This window comes from Sapajus apella, unplaced genomic scaffold (assembly GCF_009761245.1).
Source record: "Sapajus apella isolate SASKATOON/1434 unplaced genomic scaffold, GSC_monkey_1.0 scaffold12, whole genome shotgun sequence".
In the NCBI taxonomy this organism is placed as follows: Eukaryota; Metazoa; Chordata; class Mammalia; order Primates; family Cebidae; genus Sapajus; species Sapajus apella.
In genome coordinates, this window is record NW_022436952.1 from 30,315,456 (window position 1) to 30,333,689 (window position 18,234).

General features: G+C 37.8%; 1 protein-coding gene across 5 annotated transcripts in view; it reads left to right on the top strand.

Annotated features, from left to right (window-relative positions):
- The window catches only part of USP32 (ubiquitin specific peptidase 32), a 241,596-nt gene that overhangs the window by 113,557 nt on the left and 109,805 nt on the right, over positions 1 to 18,234 (top strand). For all 5 annotated transcript variants that reach the window (XR_004269707.1, XR_004269708.1, XM_032280742.1 and 2 more), the window contains 4 exons: positions 10,247 to 10,378; positions 12,126 to 12,233; positions 15,048 to 15,163; positions 15,718 to 15,780. Coding sequence is in view for 3 of the 5 variants with exons in the window: in XM_032280742.1 (XP_032136633.1) it covers positions 10,247 to 10,378; positions 12,126 to 12,233; positions 15,048 to 15,163; positions 15,718 to 15,780 (419 nt within the window). In the remaining 2 variants the exon portion in view is untranslated. The remainder of the gene's footprint in view (positions 1 to 10,246; positions 10,379 to 12,125; positions 12,234 to 15,047; positions 15,164 to 15,717; positions 15,781 to 18,234) is intronic.

Consider the following 18,234-nt stretch of genomic DNA (forward strand, 5'->3'; position numbering starts at 1 on the left):
AGTATAAGTTTTAATAGTGACTTAGGAATTGCAAATAAAAAGAGTAACTACTGAAATTACTGCTTCAAACTTCTTTAAGTGAAAATAAGGTTTAATTCCCTCTTCCTAGCAATTTACCTGCCAATTCATGTAAAATGTTTGGTAATAATAATAGAATATATATATATAATCTACTTTAGCTTGCTTTTGACAAATGTTTGATTAAGGAATGTGCAGTCTGTATCCAGAAAAATGAACAGAGCACATAAACCTAAAAGTCAGCACTAAAGGACGGTTTTCATTGGTGATCATGACTAATCTGATCATTTTTTTTCTTGTAAATATGTTCTATTTGTCTTTCCACATTTCTGCTGCAGCAAAGAAATTATTCTTTTTGAGGAGATTGATAAACATAGTTTTCAAAGTAGAAAAAAAAATCAGTTAATATGATTTTTCTATGTTCCAATTTACAGTATTATGTAAACACCGATTAATCAGAAGTACTAATAGAATACCTATTATATTCTCAATACTGAGAAGTATAGAAATAGGAACATGGTTTCTACCATCAAGGCTGCTGTCTCCCTCCTTTTTTTCAGGGTCAGATTTTTTTATATGCTGATCACTACTTGGAACTGTTTAGGACTTTAAAAAGCTAATGTTCCTCTGGAAGAATGAAAGAAGCTTCTGGCCGGGCGCGGTGGCTCACGCCTATAATCCCAGCACTTTGGGAGGCCGAGGCGGGTGGATCACGAGGTCAAGAGATCGAGACCATCCTGGTCAACATGGTGAAACCCCGTCTCTACTAAAAATACAAAAAATTAGCTGGGCATGGTGGCGCGTGCCTGTAATCCCAGCTACGCAGGAGGCTGAGGCAGGAGAATTGCCTGAACCCAGGAGGCGGAGGTTGCGGTGAGCCGAGATCGCGCCATTGCACTCCAGCCTGGGTAACAAGAGCGAAACTCCGCCTCAAAAAAAAAGAAAGAAAGAAGCTTCTTCTTTTTCTTTCTTTTTTTTTTTTTTTTAGCATCATAAATGGAATAGACAGACATCGTATTTGGGAATCTCAATTTACATATCAGACTCCTTTGGTGTTCTCTCTATTGCTAAAATTTTAAAATACTCTCACCTTTTAAATAAATTCAGTTATCTTGATATTTGAAGTAGATACTTCAGTATTAAAAAACAAAAGCAACATTCTTTAGTATGAGTGTATATTTTATTTTATTACAAAAAAAAAGTTGAAATAGGGTCTCACTGTGTTGCCCAAGCTGGTTCTAAACCCCTAGACTTAAGCAATCCTCCTACCTCGACCTCCCAAAGTTCTGGGATTATAGGTGTGAGCCACCACAACCATCCATTAAATATTTTAAAAATTAGATCCCATTCCAAAGTAATTAGACCTTTGCAAATCTTGACCCATCAGGAGATTACAATCTAGTGAATTAGTTATTTAGTTTAAAAAGCAAAACTATGTGACACAGTTTATATTCCTCTATGAAAATTTTATCTTTATTGTGTTATACTTTTTTTTTTTTTTAATAGAGATAAAGTCTCTACGTCACCCAGGCTGGAATATGGTGGTGCAATTACAGCTCACTGCAGCCTCAACCTCCCAGGCTCAAGCCATCCTCCTACTTCAGTCTACTGAGTAACTGGGACTACAGGCATGCCCCATGTATCTTTCTAAGTTTTTTTGTTTGTTTGTTTTTAAAGACAAGTTTTTGCTATATTGCCCAGGCCACTCTTGAACTCCTGGGATCAAGTAGTCCTTATGCCTTAGCCTCCAAAAATGCTGGAATTACAGGCATGAGCCACTGCACCTGGCCTATTATATTTTTGTTGATGATCTTGGTGCAGAATTTTTAAATTAATTTAGATGATTGATTATTTTTAACTATGAGCTAGGATTTTGTATAATTTGGGAAATCATGCAATGGAATAGGTTATAGAGTGAAAGTATTGGAAATCATCTTCCTGAGCAACTCAGGTGATTTCAATTAAATCTAAGTATTACTAGGATTACAGTTACATGAAAACATGCAATTATTATTTGGTCTTGATTACCTACGTGCTCAGTGTTTCTCATACAACAAAATATATTACTAATGTAATAAAAGCGACAAGTAGTACAAATTAAAAAAAATAATAGTAGTAACACATTTTTTAAAAACTGGCAAAAATAAAAATTATAATGTTAATGGTTATTTTAAGATGGTAGCATTAGTTGTGATGCAAATTTTCTTTCTACGTTTTCTAGATTGTCAATAATAAAAGTATAAAATTGCTTTTATAATTAAAGATAATTAATAAAGAAATCATAAGTATAAGAAATCATATCAAAGTCTATGGAGATGACTTAATTTCCACTACCCATGTTTTCTTTCCTATTTGTAGCTGGGACTACAGGCATGCTCAACTAAAGTAGCATTTCAAATATGTAAGTTACATTTATACTCATTTTCTTAATTGAACAGAGGAATGATACAAAGCAAAATTTTAAAAACTTTTGATATAAAATGTCATGATGTCTGGGTGCGGTGGCTCATGCCTATAATCCTGGCACTTTGGGAGGCCAGAGCTAGAAAATTGCTTGAGGCCAAGAGTTCAAGACCAGCCTGGTCAACATAGTGAGTCTCTATCTGTACAAAAAATTTTTTAAATTAGGTGGGCATAGTGGTGCAAGCCTGTAGTCTTAGCTACCCAGGAGGCCAAGATGGAAGGATCACTTGAGCCTGGGAGGCAGAGGTTGTAGTGGGCCATGACAGCACCATTGCATTCCAGCCAGGCCAAGTGAGTGAGACCCTGTCTCAAAAAAGAAAAAAAAAAGTCACAATATAGTTACAATTAATATTCAAGATCCCTTGTGATATAAAGAACATTTGTGTAATTGTGTTAGAAATAAAAAGTATAAGCCTAAAAATATTTGTTGTTCACAATTTGAATTAAGATTTTACTTTCTTCTTCTTCTTTTATTTTATTATTTTATTTTTTTGATGCCCTGTTACCCAGACTAGAGTACAGTGGCACAATCTTGGCTCACTGCAACCTCCACCTCCTGGGTTCAAGTGATTCTCCTGCCTCAGCCTCCTGAGTAGCTGGGACTACAGGCACCTGCCACCACACCTCGCTAATTTTTTTTTTTTTTTTAATAGCGATGGGGTTTTGCCATGTTGGCCAGTCTGGTCTTGAACCCCTGACCTCAAGTGATCTGCCTGGCTTGGCCTCCCAAAGTTCTGGGATTACAGGTGTGAGCTACTGTGCCCAGCCAAGATTTACTTTCTTAATATTTTTTCTTGATTTTTTAATCAATGAATTTTTTTTTTTTTTTTTGAAACAGAGTTTCACTTTCGTCACCCAGGCTGGAGTGCAGTGGTGCAATATCTCAGCTCACTGCAACCTCTGCCTGCTGGGTTCAAGTGATTCTTCTGCCTCAGGCTCCCGAGTAGCTGGGATTACAGGTGTGTGCTACCATGCCTGGCTAATTTTTTTGTATTTTTAGTAGAGATGGGGTTTCACCATGTTGGCCAGACTGGTCTCAAACTCCTGACCTCAGATGATCCTCCTGCCTTGACCTCCCAAAGAGCTGAGAAAACTGGCGTGAGCGACCACACCCTTCCAAATGAAATATTTCTGATACATTTCTGAAGAATTGTGTTTTTTTCTGTTATAGATCAAGTTGTAATAACACTCATCTTCAGAATTATTTCTAGGTTTCAATAGTGATTTGGTTTAAGATGAATGAGACCAATATATAATTCAGTATAATATTTGAGCTTCTGACATCTGAAATTTATTTTCCAGTGTTTTTTTTAACATTCTATTTGATGTGTGTGTATTTATGAAAATAAACTATATCACAGATAGCTTGCTAAGTATATCATTTGTAAGTGTATTGGTGGCAGTGCTTTCTCTGTTGGGGACAATTTTGTTTCTTATAAGACACTCAGCAGTGTCTGGAGACATTTTTGGTTGTCGCATCTTGGATGCTGCTACTGGCATCTAGTGGTTGGAGGCCACAATACAGCCAAACATCCTACAGTGAATATGCCCGACATCCTCCTGCCAAAAAGAATTATCTTATCCAAAATGTCAATAGTGTCAAGATTGCGAAACTAGGGTCTATGATATGGAGAAAAGGTGTATGGTTTAGTGATTTCACTAAGTCCTAATGAAATAACAGGCGCAATTCTCTTGCTCCTCTCCAAGATTAAAGTGACATAAATAATTAACAATACAGAAGCATAATAAAGACAATGAAGGTTGATTTCAATTTTTTAACTTTTAAAGTTATGTTACCTTATAGCCTTGTCACTGTGTGGTTTATGTAATAATTACCCTTATTAATTAGTAAGTAATTAGTTCCCTTTAAATGCCAAGAGGACTGTTTGTAGGGGTTACCAAGTCAAGAAGTTTCCTGGAGAGCAGTCTTCTTTATGAAATGCAAATGAGATAGAATCAGTGTACTTGACTCCAGGTACATATTTTCAAGACCACTTTCGTTTTCTGTCATGGCAGGTATAGTCCTTCCCACAGACTTTTCCTTCTATGTCAGAATAAATTAGAGCAGTGTCTTACTGAATACCTTACTACTTTCATCTACTGGTGTGTGATAACATGTACAAATGTTTGCATTCGCGATACAGGATTTTTGCTTTCAAAAGAATCACTCTTAGGCTCTTCAACTAAAAACCTCTCTTTGGCTGGGCATGGTGGTTCATGCCTGTAGTCCCAGCACTTTGGGAGGCTGAGGCAGGTAGATCATGAGGTCAAGAGATCGAGAGCATCCCGGCCAACATGGTGAAACCCCGTCTCTACTAAAAATAGAAAAATTAGCTGAGGGTGATGTCGTGTGCCTGTAGCCCCAGCTACTTGGGAGGCTGAGGCAGGAGAATCGCTTGAACCTGGGAGGCAGAGGTTGCAGTGAGCCGAGGTCACGCCACTGCACTCCAGCCCAGGCAACAGAGCAAGACTCCATCTCAAACAAAACAAAACAAAACAAAACAAAAACAAAACCTTCTCTTTTAGGTTTTAGACATAATGAGCATGGGGATAAGGTAGGGAAAAAAATAGAGGAAAATTAGCTAGTTTTGTGTCCTGGGAACCCCTTGAAGGTCAAGCAAAAGGAAGATAATTTCTCTTAAAATTTTATGTAAGGCTGGGAATGGTGGCTGAGCTGGTAACCCCAGCACTTTGGGACACTAAGGTGGGAGGATCACTTGAACCCGGGAATTCAAGACCAGCCTGGGCAATGTAGTGACCTCTTCTCTACAAAAGATAAAAAAGTAACCAGTCATGGGGGTGCGCACCTGTAGTCCCAGCTACTCAAGAGGCTGAAGAGGGGAGGATTGTTTAAGCCAGGGAAGTCAAGGCTGCAATGAGCCATTAATGATGCCACTGCACTTCAGCCTGGGCAACAGAGTGAGGCCCTGTCAAAATAAAACCAAAAAACCCTATATAAAATAGTGAGATGTATATTTTTATTTATTCAGTGCTTTTCATGACGGTGGTATTTCTTGCACAAATGCGATACGGATACACATACTGGTATGACTATGTCTTAATTATCTTGCTGATGGGAAAAAAGTTTTCCCCCTGAAGTTTTTATTAAAACTGCTAGGGAGGCTGGTTATGGTGGCTCATACCTGTAATCCCAGCACTTTGGGAGGCTGAGGCAGGTGGATCACTTGAGGTCAGGAGTTCGAGATCAGCCTGGTCAACATGGTGAAACCTCGTCTATTAAAAATACAAAAATTAGCCGGGTGTGGTGGCGGGCGCCTGCAATCCCAGCTACTCCAGAGGCTGAGGCAGGAGAATCACTTGAACCTGGAGGAAGAGGTTACATTTGAACTGAGATCACACCACTGTACTCTAGCCTGGGCAATGGAGTGAGATTCTGCCTTTGTAGGGGGGAAAATATATATATATGAAATACACACACACACACACACACACACACACACACACACACACACACGTATGTAATCAAAGGCTTTGAAGGCCCTGGAAATTTAGGGTACTTTGTTCTTGTCTTCCCAGGTAACTTAAGAGTTACCTTGCTAAACTGACCTAACAGGAAAATAAATAAATAAATAAAAGTTACTAGATGCCAAGGTCATGTCTGGTACTAATTGTTATCTTTTATCACAGTTAGCATTATCCCGAAGAAGGGTGTGAGGGGTATATGTGTATATGTATATATAAAATAGTTCAACAAATAATTTTTTTTTGAGATGGAGTCTCACTCTGTTGCCTAGGCTGGAACGCAGTGGTGTAATCTTGGCTCACTGCAACCTCCGCCTCCCAGGTTCAAGTGATGATTCTCCTGCCTCAGCCTCCTGAGTAGCTGGGATTACAGGCACATGCCACCACACCCAGCTAATTTTTGTATTTTTAGTTTCACCATGTTGGCCAGGCTGGTCTTAAACTCCTGACCTCAGGTGATCCACCTACCCTGGCCTCCCAAAGTGCTAGGATTACAGGTGTGAGCCACCACACCCAGTTAATAATTCTCATTTATTCATTAAACTTATTTATTGAGTGCTCAAAATGTGCCTGGAATTATTCTGGTGTTAGACTATAACAGTGAGCAAAACATACCAGAAACTTTGCCCTCAAGCATATGTTCTAGTTAGGGGAGACTCTCAAAAAACAAATCAAATCAATAAATTTTGTTATATTAGAGGTGATAAGTACTATGGAGTAAAATAGAACAGGGAAGATGGATAGAGGAATATCTTTGAATGGGGTGCTGTTTGGATGGTGTGAGAATGTGACATTTGAGTAAAGATCTGAAGGAGTTGTGGGAGTAAGCCATGCAGGTATCATGGGGAAGTATTGAAAGGTTTTGAGACAGAGTAGTAGTATTATTAGCCTTATTCTGTTTACATTTTTCTTCTGAAATTTTTTTTAGTACTGAAATTAAATGTTATCCCATGTTTTTGTGAATTGTCTGTCTTGTGTTTGTCTATCTATTGTAGCCTTCGTGGCTTCTAATTATATATATTGATGATTTTAACTCTTTAATAGACACTTCACTGGTCTGAAGAATGCCCTTTAATATTCTTTTTGGTGTGGTTCTGCTATTTCCGCTTCGTCAAAAAAAATCTACTTTGTGTTTATTTTTGAATAATATTTTCACAAGATACAGAATTTGAGGTTGGCAGTTTTGCTTTCTATTTCAGCGCTTCCCTGTTGCTTTCTGGCTTTTGTTCTGAAGAGAAACTATTATCTTGGTTCTTTTGTTTGTAATGTGTTTTTCCCCCATCTTGCTCCTTTTAAGATTTTTTTCTTTCTCACTAGTTTGATTATGACTTGCCTTATTATGGTTTTGAGTCTTCTAACACAAGGTTCATTGAACTTCTGGATCTGTGGGAATATAGTTTTCATGAATTTTAGAAAGTTTTCAGCCATTATTATTTCAAATATTTTCTGCCAATCTCTTTCTGGGATCCCAATTGTATGTATGTTTGATATTATCTTACAGGTCTCTAAGATTCTAATATGTTTTTAGCCTTTTTCCTCTTTATGCTATCATTTAGATAGTTTCTCTTGTCTAGACTTCAAGTTCACTAATCTTTCCTCTCTAGTTTCTAATCTGCTGTTAAGTCCTCTAGTGAATTTTTTTTAAAATTTCAAGTATTGTATTCTTCATCTTTAGTAGTTCCAGTTGATACTTTTTTATAGTTGCCATTTCTTTCCTAGGTATATGCATCTTTTTCTTTAATTCCTGAGATACTTATAATAGATACTTTAAAACTTTGCCTGCTAATTACATCATTGTTATTTCTAGGTCTTTTTCTAGTGACTTATTTTTAATCCTGATTTTGGGTCACATTTTTCTACTGCTTCATGTTTTCTTTGGATGATAGACATTGTGGATATTACGTGGCTGAGCATCTGGATTATTGTCTCTCTTTAAAAAAGGAAGTTGTGGCTGGGTGCTGTGGCTCATGCCTGTAATCTCAGTACTTTGGTAGGCCGAGGCAGGTGGGTGGATCATGAGGTCAGGAATTTGAGACCAGCCTGACCAAGATGATGAAACCCTGTCTCTATAAAAAATTAAAAAGATAGGCTGGGCATGGTGGCTCATGCCTGTAATCCAAGCACTTTGGAGGCCAACGAGGGCAGATCACTTGAGGTCAGGAGTTCAAGACCAGCCTGACCAACGTGGTAAAACCTCATCTTAAAACAAATAAATAAATAATAAAAATTTAAAAATAAATTTAAAAAAGGAAGTTGTATTTTATTTTGATAGGCAGTTAAGTTACTTATGCATCAGCTCCATATTTTCCAGGATTGTTTGTAAGATTCATTGGGACAAGTTTGGAGTAGCCTTTACTCTAGAGTTAGTTTCTCCCTGCTTATTAAGTAGAGTCCACAAATGCTCCCACTGCCTAACAAAGTGTTTCCACTCCAGCTGGTCACAACTCAGACATCTCCCACCACTGCATGAGCTTTGGGACTTTATTAGCTTACAGTTTCCCAGCATTTGGGCTGGGTGTGATGGAATCATGTCTGTAAGTAATCCCAGCACTTTGGGAGGCCAAGGCAGACAGATCACTTGAGGCCAGGAGTTTGAGACCAGCCTGGGCGATACAGCGAAACTCCGTCTCTACTAAAAATACAGAAATTAATGTGGTGGCACATGTCTGTTATCCCAGCTACTCAGGAAGCTGAAACACAAGAATCTCTTGAACCCAGGCAGGTGGCAGAGGTTGCAGTGAGCCAAGACCATGCTACTGCACTCCAGCCTGGGTGACAGCGAGATTCTGTCTCAAACAGCAACAACAACAACACAAAACAAAACAATTTTCCAGCATTTGTACCTAGCCCAGCCTCAATGTGTTTCACTTTGTGTATACACAGCTTACTATTCTGCCAAAACTCGGTAAGACACCTGTGCAGATTTCTGGAGCTTTTTTTTGGTATAACTCTTTCTTCTCCAGTACTCTGTTGTGCAAAATTCAGCTACCTCACCTCCAACCTATCTTCTTAACCTCTTACAGTCCTCATCCCTTGTTAAGGTTTGGAAAGAGATGGTGAGAAAAAATCCAGGGCAATGAAAGGGCTCACCTTATTTGTTTCCTTTGTCTCAAGGATCACAGTTTTGTACTGCTTATTCTCTAATTTCTAGAAACAGTTTTATATATTTTACACAGTTTTCTGGTCATTTGTGGTAGGAGGGCAAGTCTGGTGCTAGTTACTCCATTATAGATAGAATTTGAAATTTCTAGATTTACATTTTAATAGGATCACTTTGGTTCCTGTTTAGTTGACAATAAATGTCTTGTATGTGCTTTCTAAATTTTACTTTAGTTCCTTTGAGAAAAAACAAACACAGATAAAATGGTTTAGAGCCTATCTGCAATTTTTGATGTATATTCTGAGGAATGAGGAAAGATGTGCATGCTTTCATGGCTTTGCTAATATTATCACAAAGTACATAGTTACTCCTACTCCACCTCCTCTGTTGATTTTGACTTTTTTCATTTATTCAATAGGTATTGATGTGTAAGTCATTAATTGTGTTGACAGGATGAATCAAGCATGGGTTCTGCCATTATGATGTTTACAGTCTATCAGGAGAGAAGCTCCACACAGAAACATTAAATCCAAAATAGAGATTGAAAATAAACAAAAACGGCCAAGCATGGTAGCTCACACCTATAATCCCAACACTTTGGGAAGCAGAGGTGGGAGGACTGCTTGAGGCCAGGAGTTTGGGACCAGCCTAACCAACATAGTGAGACCCCACCTCTACAAATTTTTTTTTAAAAATTAGCTGGATGTGGTGGCGTGCACAGGTAGTTCTAGCTACTTGGGAGGCTCAGGTAGGAGGATGGCTTGAGCCCAGGAGTTTGAGGCTGCAGGAAACTGTGATCGTGCCACTGTACTCCAGCCTGGGAGTGACAGAGCATAACCCTGTCTCTTTAAAAAATAATAATAAAATCAGTACAGGTAAAAGTGGTGTGGGAAACCCAAAAGAAATAACTTAGTTGTATATTATTTTAAATGTTGGATTTAAACAGCCTACTTGAATGGAGAATTATAGATTTCTTTTTTTCTGTTTTGAAACCTCATTTTGTTTTAATTTTTCTACCATTTTGGATATAATAAATTTGAGTTTTATTTTTGGTTGTGATTATTTTTTAGCAATATAATTGTGAAACTAAAATATATCTGTGGAAGATATATTATCAGGATGAACTGAACTCCCGAGAAGAGAATTCTGAGGTTTTATAATCTTTTTTGATTTGACCCTTAGTGGAGGAATCAGACATCATTGATCTGGAGAAACGCTATTGGTTATTGAAGGCTCAATCCCGGACTGGACGATTTGATTTAGAGACATTTGGCCCATTGGTTTCACCACCTATTCGTCCATCTCTAAGTGAAGGTAGGACTCATTCCGTTTTCTACATATGTTCATTGGTAAACGTACTGAACCCATCTCATATTTTAACTCACATTTTAACTCTGAATGACCATCTTCTTATATGTTTTCAGGTTTCTTCTAAGTAGTGTAATGGAGTGGGGAATTAATATTATAGTTTTGAGCGTGATATTCTACCTGTTAATAACCTTGCATAAATTAGTGTAGCTCTCTGCACGTGAGGATGCTCATGTATAATATGTATTTGACCAAGTCAGTGGTTGTGATACTCTGTTTCAGTAAGGTGCATTAGTAGCTGCTGCCTGGAGTCACATGGCGGCCACTTGATGGGCAGAGCTCCATGTTTTCACACAGGACCTCATCTCTTCCTCCAGTAGGGTGACTCTACTTTTTTTCTTTTACATAAGAAGATTCCACTGCTATACCCTCCCCTGCAAAAAAAGATTAAGAAACTACTGGACTAGATTATCTCTGAGGTGCTCTCTAGCTTTAAACTTACTGATGTTACTTTTTTTTTTTGAGACGGAGTTTTGCTTTTGTTACCCATGCTGGAGTGCAGTGGTACAATGTCAGCTCACCGCAATTTCCATCTCCCAGGTTTAAGCAATTCTCCTGCCTCAGCCTCCTGAGTAGCTGGAATTACAGGCACATGCCACCACACCCAGCTAATTTTGTATTTTTAGTAGAGGTGGGGTTTCTCCATGTTGGTTAGGCTGGTCTCAAACTCCCGACCTCAGGTGATCCGCCCACCTCGGCCTCCCAAAGTGCTGGAATTACAGGCATGAGCCACTGCACCCGGCCTGCTGTTACTTTTTTAAAAATAAAGAGTACAAAGAGTAATTGTGAACACATCATAAAAATCATATTTGGAATATGAATACTTGGGTTCTGCTTCCATCTCTGATCTTTTTAAACTTATATTTGGCAAGTCATGTAATCTTCTCTGAGCTTTAGTTTTCAAATCACTAAACTGAAAACGCTGCATTATGTTCTTGAAATATACAATTTGTATTCTTTACATTTCTAGGGTACTTCGGAAGTACTTGTCAGGGGATCCAGGGCAGATAGGGCTCTGGGTTTCTACCTACTTCAACAACAGTGCAGTGTGTTTTTACCTTTTTAGAATTGGGATTGATGTATCATTTCATTTGAAAACAAAATTATTTCATTTCTGTTTTTTATAAAATGTTTGAAAACCACAGCATGAGATTATAAATTTCCTTTGTGAAATTTAAAATATTCATGTATAAAAGATTAAGCAGTACAGACACTGTAGTAAAGAATTTCTTTCTCTCGTGTTGCATGGTAGTGTATCTTCCTTTGACTCATGAAAGAGCTTTATGGGAGCTTATTAATGATATCATAGTGTATCATTTAATAAGAAGTTCAGATTTTATTTTTTCCCTTTTTCTTCTTAGTCTCTCTAAGTAAGGATAATTGTTATAATTTCTGACCTTTTTTTGGTTTTTAATATTTATTTATGTCAAAATTATATTGGCATTTTAGTCATTAAAATTATAAGTAAGATAAATATAGATAAAAAGGATTATAATGTGTTTTCTGCCATGATCACAAGTTTCAGTTATAATTATACCAAGAGAAAAAGAGATACTTCCTGAAACATTAGAAACTACTAATAATTTTTTTTAAAAGTTCAGTTTACGGGAAACACTCATTCCTTTTATCGTAAACATGTCATTATTAACATTAGGAAGCTTGCCTGTAATTTATGGTGCCTTCTATTTTATAGGTTTGTTTAATGCTTTTGATGAAAATCGTGACAATCACATAGATTTTAAGGAGATATCCTGTGGCTTATCAGCCTGTTGCAGGGGACCCCTGGCTGAAAGACAAAAATGTAAGTGTGTTAAACATTGTGACAAAAATTACAAACTGTGGAGAGAAAATCAGCTTTCATCCATGTAAAATTATCCGTGGATTAAGGCTTGAATTTTTATAACTTTCTCATGTTAGCAAATATTAATCTCATACTGGGGTTTTACTGAGGTCGCTCTAAGGAATCAATCACCTCTTCTTTTTTTTTTTTTTTTTTTTTTCTTTGGGGGGCGGGGTTTCACTCTTGTTACCCAGGCTTGAGTGCAATGGCGCGATCTCGGCTCACCGCAACCTCCGCTTCCTGGGTTCAGGCAATTCTCCTGCCTCAGCCTCCTGAGTAGCTGGGATTACAGGCACGCGCCACCATGCCCAGCTAATTTTTTGTATTTTTAGTAGAGACGGGGTTTCACCGTGTTGACCAGGATGGTCTCGATCTCTTGACCTCGTGATCCACCCGCCTCGGCCTCCCAAAGTGCTGGGATTACAGGCTTGAGCCACCGCGCCCGGCCACCTCTTCTTTTTTTGCTATGGAATAAATTTGGGATCTCTGCTATTAACAATGGGGTTGATTTTCCTGAATAATTTGCAACTCATGATAAATGAGTCAGATCAGCTATGAGGTATTGAAAATTTTAAACATTTAGGAAATATTTTCTGGTAGAATTTTGTGTTTTACATAAATTGAGGCATAACTCATTTTCCATCACTGGCACAGATTAATATTTCACTGGCAAAATAAAATTTATGGTCAAAACTGATTTTATTAAACACTAAAATGATCTTTTTAACCTAACTAAAATGTTGTAGCATAACTTGTAAGCATAAGTACATTGCATTATTAAATCTTAACCATATTTGAAAAAATGCAGTCATTTATATTTAATTGGAACCTAACTCAAATATATTTACTGGAGTCATTATCTCCATGTTTTTCTAAAATTAATCTTCACAAATGTTGTATATTTTGGGTGTGCTGTTCAATGTTTTTATCTTATTTAGTACTGTTGTACTACGATGCACTAAATTGATTAATTATATTATGGGGGTGTATGAAATAGATAATTTTTCAACTAAAAATTTAAATTTATTTTTTTTTTATTTCCTGTTGTTATACCATTTCAAACTGGCTTTGTGATAGATTGTTTCCATTACAATTTAATGTTAGATAAGGAAACTCAGATCTCTGCCTTTTTTTAAATTTCTTTATTTTTTTTTTATTTTGGGGGACAGGATCTTGTTCTGTTGCCCAAGCTGGAGTCCAGTGCATTGGTATGATCATAGCTCACTGCAACCTTGAACCCCTGGGCTCAATGGCTCCTCCCACCTCAGCCTCCCAGGTAGCTGGGACTACAGGCATGCACCACCATGCCTGGCTAATTATTATTATTATTTTTAATAGAGATGGGGTCTTTTTATGTTGCCCAGGCTAGTCTCTAACCTCTGACTTTAAATGACTCACCCACCTCAGCCTCCCAAAGTGTTGGGGTTATAGACATGAGCCGCCATTCCCAGATCTGCTTTTCCATTGAAGTTAATTATTCCCCTAAAAAAATTTTTTTTAAATGTCTTTGTTTGCTGACAAACTAATAGAAGTTAAACTAGAGTGATTCATTTGGAGTCATATAGCAAAGCACTGGTGTTCTAATTCTTAGCATGTTGTGTATGAATTCCATTAAAGAGTTAAAATTGTTGGCTGGCTGGGCATGGTTGCTCATGCCTGCAATCCCCAGCACTTTGGGAGGCAGAGGCAGGTGGATCACCTGAGGTTAGGAGTTCAAGATCAGCCTGGCCAACATGGTGAAACACCATCTCTACTAAAAATACAAAAATTAGCTGGGCACGGTGGCAGGCCCCTATAATCCCAGCTGCTCGGGAGGCTGAGGCAGGAGAATCGCTTGAACTTGGGAGTTAGAGGTTGCATTGAGCCGAGATTGCTCCATTGCACTCCAGCCTGGAGACAGAGCAAGACTCCGTCACAAAAAACACAAGTTAAAATTGTTTTTGACAAAAAAACAAAAAACAAATATATTTTAGTTATACTGGAAAGGTAACATGAAAGTGGACTGTCTTTATATCAGCTTATGATACTTCATATAAATAGGATATTTTAAGCAAACAAGAAACAATTCTGCTGGTCGGGTACGGTGGTTCACGCCTGTAGTCTTAGCACTTTGGGAGGCCAAGGTGGGTGGATCATTTGAGATTAGGAGTTTGAGACCAGCCTGGCTAACAGGGCAAAACCCTATCTCTACCAAAAATACAAAAATTACCTGGGTATAGTGGCATGCACCTGTAATCCTACATACTTGGGAGGCTGAGGCAGGAGAATTGCTTGAACCCAGGAGGCAGAGGTTTCAGTGAGCCGAGATCATGCCACTGCACTCCAGCCTGGGCGACAGAACGAGACTCCGTCTAAACAAACAAACCAAAAAAAAAAAAAACAAGAATCAACTCTGCAATGATCAATTTTGAATATTAGAAATTAACTTAGGGGCTTGCATTACCTCCTAAAAACTTGTAAGGTATTGTAGTATTTATTGTATAGTGACTTGGCCCTTTTGTTACAGTTTGTAAAGAATTTAGTTTTAGATTTGGCTGAAGGTAGGATCTTATATCTGAATAATGATTTAGAGAAATAGATTCATGATATTTGGGAAGTCCTACAAGTTCCAAGAACTATAATGACATAATGTATTTTATTACAGATAAGAACTGTTCCAGAATACATATACTTGCTTAAAAAACAAAGTAATTATATAAGGGCAACTTCTAGTAAAATGTATCATACCTCAGAATACAAAAATAATTTTCCTCCATAAGAGTTTCTTTTCATTAGTTTGCTTCAAGGTATTTGATGTTGACCGTGATGGAGTTCTCTCCAGGGCTGAACTGAGAGACATGGTGGTTGCACTTTTAGAAGTCTGGAAGGACAACCGTACTGATGATATTCCTGTAAGTTCTGATTGTGTATGTCTTGTTGCATATTAACTTCCAACAGGAAAATGGAGGGAATTACCTTCATAAAAAGGAGAAAATAATTTGTTACTGCTTTTAGTTACTATATTATGCTACTGAAAATATTTATAGCTGAAGATGCAATATTGGGAAGAGAGTTTGACTTAAAAAATCTTTTTTTTATTTGTTTTTTTAAGAAAGAGACTTAAAAATTCTTAAACTGAACTATATAAAATCAGAATTAAACCATAGGAAAATTATCTTAATTTTTAAAGCAAATATGAGAATTTGTCTATGGTAATGATAAAAATACTTGAGCAAGGCTGGGCACAGTAGCTCTCACCTGTACTCCCAGCACTTTGGGAGGCCAGGGCGGGAAGATTACTTTAGCCCAGGAGTTTGAGGTAAGCTTGGGCAACATAACGAGACCCCATCTCTACACGAAAAACAAGGCAAAACTTGCTCAATATACAGTAAACTTTAGCCACTGAATAACAAAATTAAAAGTATATCCACTCTTTTCTAATTACTCCTTTGGGTTGTTTTTAAAGGAATTGCATATGGATCTCTCTGAAATTGTAGAAGGCATATTGAATACGCATGACACCACAAAGGTGAGTCTAGGTAGAATTAATTCATCTTTTTCTAAAAATATCATGTACTCTGTTTGGGATGTATAGCTTGTATACATGCTTGAATCTCTTCCTCATCCTCCCTACCAAGTACTTATCTGGCCCTGTGGGTAAAACACCTCCAAGTTATCTCTAAAGAGAGCCATTCCATCTTTAAGCAACTCTGAAGGGTAATATACTATATATGAAAACATTTATTATAAGCCTGTGCTAGGCATTTTATAAGAATTATGTAGACACAGCCTTTGACAACTATAGCCTGTCATCTATGTTTCTTCCATTTGACTAAGTTATGGTAAGGCTAACCTTATATTGAGCAAAAGAAGTCAAACAAAAAAATATATACAGTATGATTCCATTTATATGAAGTAGAAGAATACAGAAGCAAAACTGACAAATAGTGATAGAAGTTGAATAGTGATTTCAAGGGTGTGCAGATTAACTGGGAACAACCATAAGGATATCAGGATATCTGAGATGATGGAAATGTTTTTTCTGTTAATCTGGCGGTACATGTATTCTTTTTTTTTTTTTTTTTTTTTTTTTGGACAGAGTCTTACTCTGTTGCCTAGGCTGGAGTGCATTGGTGGGATCTCAGCTCATTGCAACCTCTGCCTCCGCCTCCTGGCTTCAAGTGATTTTCTCACCTTAGCCTCCAAAGTAGCTGGGACTGCAGGTGTGCGCCACCATGCCAGCTTTTTTTTTTTTTTTTATGTATTTTTGTACAGATAGAGTTTCGCTATGTTGGGCAGGCTGGTCTTGAACCCCTGGCCTCCAGTGACTTTCCCTCCTTGGCCTCCCAAAGCACTGGGATTACAGGCATGAGCCACCACGCCTGGCCAGTACATCTATTCTTTAAAAAAGTTTCTTATTTTGGAGACAGGATCTTGCTGTGTTGTCCAGGCTGGAGTGCAGTGGTGGGATCTTGGCTCACTGCAGCCTTGACCTCCTGGGCTAAAGCAATCCTCCCACCTCAGCCTTTTGAGTAGCCAAGACTAGATGTGTACCACCATGCCCAGATATTTTTTTATATAGAGACCAGGTCTCACCATGTTGCCCAGCCTGGTTGCAAACTCCTGGGCACAAGCAATCCTGCTTCAGCCTCCCAGAGTGCTGAGATTATAGTCATGAGCCACTGTGCTGGCCTAAAAAATTTTTTTTAATCATTGTGATAAGGACCTCTCCTGTATCCTTTAGTGGCAGCCAGAATGAGCATGTAATAGTAAAAATAAACTTGTACTTTATAAAGAAAAAATCCTTGGCCTATTTAGTTTAGTAACATTTATTAGTAATGTTATCATAATAGATTTACCCCTATAGCTTGCATTACTATGATGTCTGTATGAACCTGTGAAATGGAAAATAAATTACCTTTATGAGACACATTTGCATACGTTTGAGTCTTTCTACTGAAACATTGACAGGTACCAAGTAGCAGATTGGTAGGCTCTATACTACAATGGTGTTATTGAATAGAAGTTTAGAATAAATAAAGAACATTAATTTTGTTTTTCTTTCTTCAATCACAATTTCAGAAGAAATTGGCATTAACTGACTCTTATTAGAAACAAATAATAGAAATGAGTTTCAGGCTAGAGCTTTGACAGTTCAGTTCCCTTTGTCCTCTCTTGGTCAGAAACTAAAGTATCGACTTCTATTTGATGTGTATGAGAACAAAAACTGGGAAAAATTTCTGTTAGAAAATTCCATATGTAGAAATAAAATTTTGAACACCTTTTTTTCTGAGTGTTTCATAAGTATGCAGGTATTTTTGCTGTCAGCTTTTATGTAAGGCAGAGTTTCTACTTCTTGCTCTGCTGTGAACATTAAACAAGATCATTTCGCGTAACCATGATAATCAAATAGTGATAGTAGGCTGGTCACGGTGGCTCATGCCTGTAATCCCAGTAATCCCAGCACTTTGGGAGGCCAAGGTACGTGGATTACCTGAGGTCAGGAGTTCAAGACCAGCCTGTTTAACATGGCAAAACCATGTTTCTAATAAAAATACAAAAATTAGCCAGATGTGATTGCACACATCTGTAATCCCGGCTACTGGGAGGCTGAGGCAAGAGAATCACTTGAGCCTGGCAGGTAGAGGCTACAGTGAGCCAAGATCGTGTCACTGCACTCCAGCCTGGTCAGCCGAGTGAGACTCTATCAAAAAAAAAAAAAAGTGACAGTTTAGGATAGAACTTGAATTTTTTAACCAAGCCTATTAATCATATTCACTGGTGACTAGATTGTACCAATATTACTTATTCTTTTTCTGACTGCCATATCTTCTCTGCCTTATCTAATTCATCTATTGACTATTTGATGATATTCTATAGTGGCTCAAGAGATATAGATGTTACCCTTGGAGAGTTTGTAGTCTACACGTAAAGATAGACAAGTGTGATCAGGGCTATGTTAGAAGTTGAGGCTGGGCATGGT